The sequence below is a fragment of the Rhyacophila brunnea genome, unplaced genomic scaffold (assembly GCF_057557595.1).
Source record: "Rhyacophila brunnea isolate RB1 unplaced genomic scaffold, BYU_Rbru_1.0 scaffold_11, whole genome shotgun sequence".
Classification (NCBI taxonomy): Eukaryota; Metazoa; Arthropoda; class Insecta; order Trichoptera; family Rhyacophilidae; genus Rhyacophila; species Rhyacophila brunnea.
The window spans coordinates 33,778,563-33,792,304 of record NW_028232763.1 but is presented as its reverse complement, the minus strand read 5'-3'; the positions used below and the strand labels follow the sequence as shown (position 1 = coordinate 33,792,304).

The 13,742-nt window shown below is 34.6% G+C and overlaps 1 protein-coding gene across 1 annotated transcript in view; it reads left to right on the top strand.

The window, feature by feature from the left end:
- The window catches only part of LOC147078637 (uncharacterized), a 337,516-nt gene that overhangs the window by 34,958 nt on the left and 288,816 nt on the right, over nt 1-13,742 (top strand). The window contains exon 2 of the mRNA XM_085960322.1: nt 9,794-13,227. Coding sequence (XP_085816448.1) covers nt 9,794-13,227 — 3,434 coding nt within the window. The remainder of the gene's footprint in view (nt 1-9,793; nt 13,228-13,742) is intronic.

The window sequence follows — 13,742 nt, the reverse complement described above, 5'->3', positions numbered from 1 at the left end:
TATGTTTTACCTTTATTCTGTTTCGTGCATTATTAAGAAGATAATTAAATTCATTTACATTTGGTACATAATTTCCTTCTTAAAGTTTAATACCAAACGCATGGTAGTGAAGTTAATATATATCAAAAATTGAACAGATTTTATTATTTTCGGAAAATTGAAGGCAACAACGATAAGCGGAGTATATTTCGCACATTGAATTAAGTATATAACAATGATAAGTAGATCCCTGTGAACGTTGTGATGTATCGAACAGGTTTATCCTTCACTCCTAGACGGTGCTGTAAGGTTTTGAAAACTGCTTAATCCGAGAACAATGATAACCAGAACAAAGATGGCGGATGTTAGTGGTGTGAGCTTGTCATCTAGTGGCACACATCAATTAAATAAAAGCAGCAAAATGAAGATTCTATGAAGCCTAGAAGTATAGAAGTTTATGTTCTATATAGATGTATTAATAATAATAATAAGTATAATATCAATAAACAAAAAATATTATTTTCCTGTAAAAATATTGGATTTAACGTTTTTACTTTATTCATCAAATTTATTGAAATGTACCCCTTACCTATCGTTGATCGGTGAGTGCCTTCAATTATCGAACATTCCAGTTCTGATGTATGCAGCCTTTCTGCGCATGATGTTGAACTGCTATAATTGCTACAGTAAAACCAGCGTGTTAAATCAAGTCTGTATGTCGTTATTAAAATAATATGTATCTGTGACTTAATCGTGTCGGTGCAGGGTGCTGTGGCGCACACTTTGAAAACCTCTGGACTGTAAGGCAAGTCTGATAATTTATAAAAATCGAAAGTGTGTTATTATAGAAAGTTAAGGAACCATTACCTGATGTAATTTATGGTATATAGTTAAGCCCGGTAGAAATGAAGTTAGTGTGAGTAAAATCTGGGCACGTCCACTGGACAACAAAAGCGATAAAATAATTGGAAATGGCGACCAGAGGGGGAGGAGGGGCCCGCAGCTGAAAAGATTTCCGGAACAAACGTTTTACATTACAGATTTGATTTAAAATTACAGGAAATGAGAACACAGAATTTAACCATAATAGATTTTAGAAATTTAATTTGCGCAGTAGAAAAAAAACGCATCGAAATAATACGATGTGTAGGTACCTAAGTGTAAGTAAGTAGGTACCAGTAAAATAAAATTGTTTGAAAATACCGCCTTCGAAGTTTAAAATTATTCTAGAAGGCAGATCGTATTAATATTCGAACTTCAAAAATAGTTTAAATACTAGAAATTGATTAACCTAATATGATGCAATTGTCACGAATTGTGCAAATTATTTTATTTTAGTAAACGAGTAATATTAAATTATTTGTCTGTAACCGTAACTGATTTTTTAGAATCCAGTTTTCGCTGCATGTAGGAAATCAGAAAGGGCAAGAAGAGAGAAATGCATTTGAAATCCGTTGCTGAAGGCGAGTGTTAAGAGCCACCGCCCATTAATGCTGCCCGTCCAATACGTCATCCGGCGGTTGAGTTTTACCTGTATATACTCCGCGCAGGCTTACCGCGCCGACTGGCTTCTACATATCCTACGGCGGAAGAGTCAGACGAGGGGGGGTCGAACGCAGCATTGGTGGTTAATGTTTACGGACAACCAAAAAGCCTTGTGGACGGCTAAAGGATGAAAGGGCAGAGTCTATCGTTAGCATTCAACATAGACACTTCTCGGTTTTTTACGACATAGTTGAAAAAGAGGGTGATGTCCTGAAAAACACGAGGCATGCAAGCAAGGCTATATGTAAACGTCAAACTGATCTTAGTATAAGTCTGTTTTATTATAGCAATGATAACATAAGCATTGACATTGTTATTTCCATGTCAACGCATCTATTTTGAATGTGTTAGCCTGACATTTTGTATCTCGCGAGATTATCAGAGGACACGAAATAATTATCATAGTCTAACTCTAACTGTAGATAGCCTAAAAAAACCAACACAATATTTTCTATCAAAGACATACCTATTGATATTTTCTCTTGGAATACTAACTGTAGGTATCTTTCAATAACACGACCTTATTTACAGAATATTGATAAAAGCTATCGAAAATGTAAAAATTATATTAAATTATGATAACTCTCCTGTTAAAAGGAAAAAGGACTTTACCCACACAAATCAAATTTTATAGGAGGCGCAAAAACTTTTTGTTATGGTTTTCGGTCACAGTTGAAATAATATACAATATATAAACATTAATTGCATGGATTTTATGAATTTTATGTCCAATCTGATATTAATCATTGAGACAATTAAAGAAAAAACAATACATATGATGGTTAAGTCTTTTTTCCCCACTTCACTTCCTTCTTTTATAAAAAATATAAGCTAAATTTAGATAATAATTTGGCAGCTAACATCCTTTTGACACAGCGTGTATTTAGTCGTGTTTGGTGTTATTATCCAATAAAAACTATTTTTAAATAACTGAGGGTCAACTCATTTTTCCTTTCCACTGTCGAATATCAATTTATTTAGCTCACCCATCTTTTGTATCCTCAATGCAATGTGTTAAACTGAAAGCGACTTATAACTTGTTCGTAAGTTTTGGTTTAATTAAATGTTGATCGATTAAGGTTATTTTACTCGACTAGAAGATATCTAAAATAATTTATTATAAAATAAGTAGTTTTGCTGTATAGTTAGTTAACCTCGTGCGTGATAATAATGCTCACGATCTTATTAATAATTACATGTAAAATAATAATATCTACACTTAAAAATATTATGTGCAAGAAAAAGATAACACGAGTATGTACACCTATACTTAAATTAATATTATTTTCGTAGATAATCTTCAAACTAAAATACGTATGCAATTTTTTTCGGTCTGTATCTACGGTCTAATTAAACTCTAACTAACATACTTCTATATATATATATATATATATATATATATACGTCTATATATAATATCTACGAGGGTGGGTCAATAATTCCTTAGAAAAAAGCATTAAAACAGGTTTTATTTTTGTATTTTTTTTTTATTTCTCAACATAATTTCCTTGGAGCTCAATACACTTGGTTAGACGTTTCTCAATTTTTTTTTAACCGTCAGAAAAATAAGTTTTCGGAAGGTCCTCAAAATAAGCATTTGTCCGATCGATGACTTCTTCATTTGAAAAAAAACATTGTCCACTTAGCCATTTTTTTAAGTTTGGGAAAAGGAAAAAGTCACTGGGGGCTAAATCTGGCGAATACGGTGGGTGGTCGACCAATTCGAACTTCAATTCTTCAATTTTAGCCACTGATCGTAAACATGTGTGAACACGGGCATTGTCCTGATGAAAGAGGATTTTTTTCCTGTTTAAATGAGGCCGTTTTTCTTCAATTTTGTTTTTTAGCTGGTCCAATAAAGATGCATAATAATCCCCTGTTATTGTTTTTCCTTTTTCCAAATAGTCAACGAAAATAATTTCACGTGCATCCCAAAATACAGTAGCCATAACCTTACCAGCTGATTTTACGGTTTTCGCCTTCTTTGGACATGGTTTGCCTTCGCAATCCACTGCTTTGACTGTTCTTTCGTCTCGGGAGTATAGTGGTGTATCCATGTTTTATCTACAGTCACAAAGCGACGAAAAAATTCATCCGGATTGCGTTGCATGAGCGACAACAGGGCTTTAGAGGCCACCACCCTACTGCGTTTATTGTCGACTGTGAGCAAACGCGGCACCCATCTTGCAGAAATATTTTTCATGCCCAATTTGTCATGTAAAATAGAAATGACGCTACCTTTTGAGATCCCTGTAACCTCAATTATCTCACTCAATTTAAATCTTCGGTCACTTAACACCATATCGTGGATTTTATTGATCATTTCTGGTGTAGTCACCTCTACAGGACGTCCTGAGCGTGGTTCATCCTTTGTTGATGTACGACCACGTTTAAATTCATTTAACCAGTTATAAATAGTTGCAAGTGAAGGAGCAGATATGCCGTGAACTAAATCCAACTCATTTTTTATTTCCTTTGCTGTTAACCCTTTTATATTAAAATGTTTAATAACAACTCTAAACTCAATTTTCTCCATTTTCCATTTTTCCATTTTCCACAAGCAAATTGTTTTTTTAAATGTACGAGAAACACACAACAACCCGACCAATCTGATTGAAACTTCGCAGCATACTGAATCGGTAGTGCCGCTGCATGAAAACAAACCGCTTGCAGTACTAGTCGCGCCACCTGTCGGCTTTTCTAAGGACTTATTGACCCACCCTCGTATCTGAGGTGTTATCAAGTTATGTATGTTGAATATATGGAATGTTACATTCCAAAATCTTGTGAATTATTCGTTGAATAAAACAAATGGTTTATTAAAAATTATTAGCAATTAGTTCAAATATATATTATAAATTATAACTAAATATTTGGCGAGAGCCGGACGTCGGTTAGTAATTAAGGTAATTAATATTCCTTGATTTAAAACACAAAAACCGATCGTCAATAATAACGCAATTTGATGACCATTTCATGTAGGACCCACTAGTTTAAATTATCACAATTCGATGGAAGGCTCGTGACTTAATTGCTTAAAGCATTGATTTTTTCTAGTGGGTATAATCTGAGGTGTTTTCAAGTTATACCAATATGTTCAATAATAATTACATTCTTCATTACAAATTCATTAAATAACGGCATTTATAATTTGACTAATCTCTTTTGATTCGTCGAAATATCAACATTAGTGCCCTTAAGAGCCCCCTTAATTATCAAAAAAAAAAACTCAAATTGTAAAGTTCGTATTTTTCCGCTAGGTTCTCTGTTGGCATATATGATCCTCCTTAAAATATGGTCTTCAAAATTAGCAAGACTTACTATATCCTCTTTGATAATATTTTAACAAGGCAACGATAAACATTTCGTTTTATTTCGACAAAGAAATAATGCTCCTTCGTAATAATTAATAGGTAACATTGGTATGCGCCTAGCTATCCGGGCGATCAATATTTTATTCGCAAATAAATCAAATAAAAAATTAAGTTCGCCGTGTACACGCTGCCTAGAAAGTTTGATTACATAATTGTAGATCAGAATAAAAAGAAATCAATATTTTGTTAGGCCGAGAACAATGCCAACTTAGGTTAAATCGAAACATCGTCGAAAGCATCGTTTTGCATATATTATTATTATCAAAATAGAATGACAGATACGAAAAGCGACCATCAAAATTGTTGCAGTTTTTTTAAATTACGATTGCCCGAAAATTATTCAAATATTTTTTAATTGGCATACAATGAAAGTATGAGAATCGCATAATTAAATGATTATAAATTAGTAGTTAATATATAATATGAACTTTAAATAATTCAATGGTTGATTTATCAACGGGTTAATGAATAAATAATATACACATCGCGGATTCAGTATACTCACATACGGTGTTTTCTTTTTATTGATATGGTAATTAAATGGCTTGAAATTAATATAATACTTTTATTATAAAGATGTTATTATGTAGTATTTATATTCATAGGGCGAAAAATGTAATTAGACATAAATTTACTTAATACTGCACGTTTATCGGGTTTGCGTATATAAACTGAATTTTCCTTTCCCGGAGAAGTAAATGATAGTAAAAACTGTATTTATTAAATTCATTTTTAAGTGACGATTAATTTAATTTCTGGGATTTATTGATAAACTATGACTGCCGTTAGATTTGCTATTCTCTTTACGTTAGTTACTCGATACATAAGTAATATTCGTACATTACCAATCATTGACGTCGCACGCTGCAATAACTCGAATTTTGTTTATATTCGAACTGGCGTTATATTTTTATTAAACATTTTTTTGCAATTAATGACTACGAATGACAGTAGCCAACCGCTGCACAGTGACGAATTCAAGAGGTATAGTCCGACAACAAAACATCGGCGATAACAAGTCGTTGTAACCGCATACGGAAGACTTCTCAGTGACGTACCTGTCATGGCGGCAACGCGCGCACGGCAGACGTGTTAACATAATGTATCGGCTCTCTTTTTAGATGCGACTCATTTTCTTCTTCGCATTAAAACGAAAGTTTACTAATAATAATTCTAACATCACTAATGATCGTTTTAGACAATATGTTTTTATTACAAAAAGCTTCAAATTACATAAATTGATAGATCCGTACACAACAAGAACGTAAAATGAAATGATAAATTTAAAGGCTTTTCTCATTTGAAAACGATTAGTTGCACTGGAGGGGATTGTTAGTTCACAGTTTTAACACGTGGACAAGAAGTTCTTGTTCGACAATAGTCTGGGCCATGGCCCCCACAAGGGGGGGGCTGACAGGGCTCTAGCCTGGGGGCCCGGGCTCATGAGGGGCCCGGCGAAGCCAGTCGACCAGATAAGTGAGATAAACACACAACACAAATTTGCTTCAATAGTAAAAAAAGTCGCCTGCGCATTATTTTCCTTCAATAATTTTATTACATAAAATTATATGGTTGTACGATGAAAATTTTAATTGTGTATCGACACTCGACAACTCCTTAATTCAAATGGATGTATTAAAATATACAACAAAAAACAATAAAATATACACATTAATTTTATTATATCGCGTGCACCATTTGGAAAACGCTACTGTAGAGCATCACACTGCCTTTATCCTTAGAGATAGGTAGGGGGGCCCGCCAAAGATCCTAGCATGGGGGCCCGGTTCAGGATGTGGGGGCCATGGTCTGGGCCGTCCCTTGATTCTGTCGCACACATTGCACAATATGATGCGGCGGCCATAGCCTTGAAAATGATTGTTGAACTTTTTTACAGAATCATTAGGCGTTATATTATCATATTGACATATTATTTTAAAGAACACCCAGTACATAAGTAACTATAATGTTTATGCAAACCTAGACACAATCTGTATCTATCTATAATACGTTTTTCTATGTTAAGTAGGACCGGTTTATATGAAATATAATACCGATTGTTTTTGCATTAACAACGAATGTAGAAAATAATAATACATTATAATAAAATAAAGAGAATGATTGCCTTTTGTGGAGTTTATCGTGACCGGTTTGGAAACGTGTTATTCCATATATGTGTTGATATACACAACCTACTGAAACATTAATATTATTACCTATCTTCCTGTCAGGTGAATTTTGTGTGGGTATTCCAATGATGAGATGCAGGAATTTAAATATTTTAGTCTTATCAGTAATCATATATCTTAATTATTGTTTTTGAGATATGCATTTAGATACGTAGATAATCGATAGATTATGGATGCGATTCTTAACCATTATGCTAGGGCACATTAGGCGAATCACGAGTAGCTCAACATTCGCTAAATCTAACGTTATGCATGGATCGGTCTATCTATATTGTCTTGTCGCCAGCCTATACAGTTGTATCGTGACCTGGAAATATTAAAGGACAAATTTTAATTAATGCCTGATTCTGACTCAGTTATATTCCACTGAACGAATATGCCGGACGCCATATTGGCACCTTTGAGCAAATGCCGCCATCTTGGAGAAATGGCGACCAAGACTGGTTTTTGGTTAATATTTAATTAACCGTTATCTATACAGCCTCGTAATCAGGGGGAAAAGTGAGCCAGAATCAGCCAAAAAACCTTTGTTTCTCAATACTTCCAGGTCTTCTTTCTGGCGACCAGAAGGATAGTTAGAGGCCGAGGTACAGAGAATACAGATAGAATACATACAGATAACATAATGTAACAGTTACATATACAAAACAATTATAATTTTATCAAAACTGAAACAATACCATTTCAAAATAAATAAATAAATAAATAAATAAATAAATAATGGAGATGTTTTGAATGAAACGATCCAGTTCACCAATTCTTTTTATTAATTTTTAGTTTAAGGGGAAATTTAGATTATGTTTGTTCATTTCCAACAGAATTCCTCGATTATAGTGGTACCAATACTTCTTGTATCGCCATGAATAGTTTTTTAATCCACTTTATCATTCTGAGTCACCCTCCACCTTCTTGTCTGCGTATCGAAATTATTGACCTCTCCAACGCTGCCACAATAATATGTGGTTTTCATTTTTAAACGTCAAAGCCTCCAAATAATTGCCATGGGTGAATTAAAACCTAATGCAGATTTTGACTGTCTCCAGGAACCGCTATCACTTCCGTCTGTCTGCTGTAATCTCCTTCACCCAGTGGTGCTTTTCTTTGATGTAAATGACGCAACCGATTCGTCTGAAGATTTATAAGGGTGTTTCGAAGAGTTAAAACCAGTTACGCGCCCCTGCCTCCAACGCTTTTGCTTGACGAATGCTGTGTCTTTTTACACAGTATATTCACTTCACCTAGGTTTCCCAACCTTTTTTCCATTTTTGATTTATTGAAGAGGAGGTTCTTGTGTGGTTTCTTCTATTCTTGAGACATGCTCCGCCCAACGGAGTTGCCCCACTTCACGCGTGAGACGACGGATTGATTATGTTAGGACGCTTATAAATAGTTGGTGGTTGTTCTTTTAAGGATATACTTATTGTATACTTCAGTTGAGGCATGGTCTAAAAAGATCGTGACTAGACGATGCGCGGATTGTGCAAATGACACGAGCCGAACGAAATATAATTTATCATAAAAATTCAACATGCGTCCATTTAATGTTGTTATTGTTATATTAGTAATAATAATAGTAGGTATATTCATTGACATGTTTTCTTTTTCAAGTAAATGGGTAACGTTTTTTAGTAATCTTTACACGATTTAAGAATATATTGGCGACGAGTGAAAAATTTCGTCCCACCTACTGTTGAAAATTATTTGCCGTTTCACTTATATTGTATGCTATTAAACATTGATAAAAAAGGTGAAACGATATTATTTTTAATTAAATTTAAAATTTTATATTTAAATAGTTATAAACTGTTTATTTTTGAATTAAAAAATACCGAAATGGTGTGTACTATGTATTTATTGGAGTTGTTAGAGCCATTACTATCACAAGTAGAACATTTATTATTCAGTATTAAATAAAAACAAACAATACAACAATTAGTAGGTCCTTTACTTAGTAGCCATTCTTCCAAAAACCTTTTTTGGCTCGTTTATGATTTTGTTAATTAGGTATCTTCAAGGTATTCTAGTAAATACAACACTAAGTATGGCAATAAGTTTTCAAAAAAAAATGTGACAGTAGTAAATTACAATGTTATATCTACAGTGTATAGATACAATATTAATAGATTTAGGTACTTTATTTACACATAAGGAAAAATTCATACTACATTCATATTCCACTGGTTTCATATCTCTCTTTAAATTAAAATAAAAAAAAAAATCACATTAGAGAAATAAGTAGTCGTTTTATATTCTAATGGGTTTTTTATTTCTTGTTTTCAAATAAAGTTACACAGACTTTGGACTAAAGAAAAAAATATTTATTTGTACTCCTTAACTAGGTTGTAATAAATTACACACATAATATATTTATCAATTCTTCTTTTCGTTTGTTGTATTTTAGAAGATATAGTTACTTCCATCAATTTTCTTTTATTAAATTTGGTTTAATATTTTTTATTTAATTTTACTATTTCCTTGACAATCTAAAATCGTCAGTTGAATGCCTATTCTAACCAACATCTGAATTTCTTTTACGAGAGAGTTCCTTGAAACAACTTACTGAAATTATTTATTATTCTTGTGGATATTTAGTAGGATTATTAATGAAAAAAATAGTGCACACACTTATAATATATACACTATATAAAATATAATAAAGTCTTTCATTTTCTCAAAATAGTAATGTTATATTTTCTTTGATTACAGGTGCCAGGTGACACTCGAATTCCAATGGGTACCCGAGTTCAAGCCCCCGGAGCCACCAAAGGTGCAGTGAGGCGAACCCTTCAGACAGGAATATCTGTCGGATCTCGACTTCTTCCATCGAAGCTCAAAATACCGGGTCTAAAACCAAGAACCAAAAGCCCGGAAATATCGGAAGTCAACAACGCGGCACTTAAAAATAACGTAATGAAAATAGTCCCTCAAAAGATTGAGCCTTTTACAATGTGTAATAAACACGATATTGCCGAGAAAACATTCGATATTTCGACTGATAACAGAGAAAGGACATTTGATGTTATACCAGATTTTAAAGAAGAAACATTTACTGTCGATAAAGCTGAAAAAACATTCAACGTTGAAGATGAATGCGAGAATAAAAAAGAGCGCCTGTTTAAACTTGGGAGAAATGATACATTCGACAAGGAAACCGATTTCTCAAAGCTGGGAGATCATATCGGAACAAAAGTTGACGCAGTTTTGCCTGATCTAAAATCATCAGTTGTGAGAATAATATCTGGCATTTTAAAATACGTCGGACATGTCCAAATGGATGATGATATCTGGTGTGGAATCGAAGCTGATAAATCGTCAAAGGACTTGCATGATGGTTCCTTGAATGGCGTTAAATATTTTAGTTGCGAAAGGGGCCACGGCCTATTAGTGCCTGCAACTCAAATAAAACTTCAAAACCAAACAGCGTGCGTAGTAACAGATTCCAAAATATTAGAATTAAAAAACAAACTACAAACGCTTAGATCTAAGCCGAGTTTGCCAACCAATAATTTGTTTAGACCAAACGTAGTAGATATTACCAAACGTCTAATCGACGAAGATTTAACTGATCGACAAGGAGAATCGGGTCCTTATAGTTTATTAGTTGGGCTGGACACCACTCAAATTATTACGGAACCGAAAAACTATCCTGACATTACTATGGACTTGCCCAGTTCGAAGAACAGATTTTCATCAGTGGGTGCTGCGTCGACACCGAACGACGGAAAACATAGGCTTAGTCAATATGACCAACAAATTTCACACATCTTGAATCAAGATTTGCTGCAAAACAACCAAACATCATCGGATTTCACTGCACCTCTTTTGGAAGCCGAAAGCATGATTGAATTTCAATCAATTAATTTCGATTCTCCCATGATGGGTCATGGATCACTTGTTGTGAGTATGCCAAAAGCTAGTGATACTAGTTCTTCACAGTGTGAGACACCTCCTGAAGTATTATGTCTTGATAAAACTGCAGTCGCTTCCACTCCTCTTGAAGAAGAAATATTAATGAAAACAAACGTTAAAAGTGTGCATACACCAAAACCATGCACGTTTGTCGACAAAATTACAAGTCGGGAAGATTGTGGACCAAAAAAGTTCATTTTGGGTCCCCCGACGCGTAAGCAAAATACACCGACTGAATTACCATACAGAGACAAATGTTCAGAATCCTCTGAAAAGGCTGCCAAGTTACCAAAAACATTGGCTCCTTCTATCGAAAATCGTCGTCCTAAATCTGGAACGACTACTGAACTTCCAAGTCCGACAGTTTCTGATAACTCAGTTCATCAAATGAGTAAGCAGAATTCATTTGATGAGAGTTTAGGAATTTTAACGCCCGATCAAATGGACTCTATGTCATTTTTAGACAACGTCCGTTCTCCGTCTGTGGACGATTTAAATGATCTTCTCGACAGTTCTAAAACAACAGAAAAAACTGTTTCAAGTAACTCTCAGACACCATCAACTGAAAATTTGAAGTCATTAACTCCAGATGCCATTAAATTACTTCTCAGCACTCACAAAGAAGATGAAATCCCGGAAGATGATAGTAATTTGAAAGAGGCTACACTCGAAAACGAGAATTGTACTTCTGTAAATGTTTTAGATGAAACTGTAGTTTATACAGAACCTGAAGTGTGCCATTTGATGGATTATGATGATGATGCACCGATTAGTTGCGATAATTATGATAATTTTGTTCAGCGTCCTTTCAAACAGAGTACGGCAGAGAATTTATCCAATATAGAAATATGCTCAACAACCATCACTCAAACCATTGAAGATGAACTCTTGCCTTCCGTTCACAGCAGCATATTGGATCCTCTAAGTTCAGTTGTCGATACTACAGTCAATCTGGATCTCCCTCTCGATAGCAGAAGATATGATAACGTTCACCAGAATTCAGCAAATCGGATGGACCAAACACCTTCGCCCGAGGAACTACCTCTAGACCCTATTGATATGCGGACAGATATGTTGACTCTGTCTGCGAACCAATTTTGTAATTCGATAATCCAAGAGCAGTCGCTCGCAGATTCTGAGACGAAAACTGATACCACAAAGTCGGCAACGTCTAAAGTTTCAAATAGTTTTATAACAAGCATCACAAGTATAACTAGTCTAGATGGTTACCAAGGTGATGGTGAGATGTCAAGACCTGTCAGCAGAGGTGCAGATCAATCCCCAACGATAGGGCACAGAGCTGTGCATAATAATCTTCAAAACCATTGGCAGAATATTCCTATAAACAGGAGACCGGATCCGATGACTGATTCAGATTTCTTTACAGAAAGTGATGCTGATGGACATGATGAACAAGTACACAGAGGGGATAGACGGGCCCAAGTAATTGATGGAGCCCTGTATGGTGGAGGTAAAGCTTCAAATCCACCAGTTCTTGTCAGTAGAAACGGTAATTCAAATAATGAAGATTCCTGTATGGAATCAAGTGGGGTGTTTACAGATATGGAGACTCAGAGATGTTCGCCTCTTTTGCTGAATGCAATAGACGATTTATCTCCTGATGGGTCTTCTCCTTCTATTCGTTCAGAATTAAGTCAGAAAAATAATAGTTCTGGAGTATTCTATGATGGATTTGAAGGTTCTCTAAATGGAACTGTGATTGCTGCCGATATGGAAGCATCGTTACGATCACCCGGCGACGACAGCAATGAAGAACTCGTTATAAAATCAACGAAAGCAAAAATCAATACTTCCGAATGCAAACTAGCCAAAACGAAAAGCGAAACTTCGAATATATCGAACGCCACGAGCGACAAAATGAACAAAGAAGAGAAAAATATGGCTCTGAAGAAATACAAAATGCCTCGTAGAGATGTTGCCAGTAAAGTGAAAACGATGCTATCAACGTCCACCGCAAAACCTTCACCTGAGAATGATGAGAAACGAGCTAGTCCAAAAGCTTCCAGGAAAGGTGGAAGGTGGGATGCGGTGATGAATAAAATCTCTGCGAATAAAACGGAAGCCAAGCCGAAAAGCCATTTGAAAGATATTAAGTCGAAAGTCACGTCTTCGAGGTCCACTGATAAAGTGAGAGGCTCATTTGAGGATACTTCAAACACATCAGAAGCCACTGGACCCAAGACAAGGACTCCACCATCTAAACTCAAAAGGTAATCACCAGAAAATATACTTTTAGTATTTAGATTAAAATAGTATGATTGTGTTGATAATTTTTATACGATGCACGTGGAAGTAGTTTCAGTAGTTTAATAAACTGTGATTTAGCTTAGACTTTTAGAGTTACTTCAAAATTGCATTAAAGATTTAAAATTTATTTATTTGACATTAAATACTGAACATGATTAATTATAAAATCAAAACATTCGTTCACGACATAACATAAAAAATAAATTATAATATTTGAATTTCTAAGATAGGTGGTACTTTAGTTTAGAAAGTTTCCGTTTACACTGCTTGTAAGTCGGAAAAAATATATGGCGAAAGTCTTCTAAACTTTAAACTACATTATGTAAGCATACCTAAAGGCTTGTTTATACGGGCTTAGTACTAATCATTAGTACTTGCTAGTCGCACTAGTCACTAAGCTATTTAAAATGCTGAGTAAAGTTTACATGGATTGACATGTAAAAGTGTATTAGTAGCACTATAGAAAATACAACAAAAA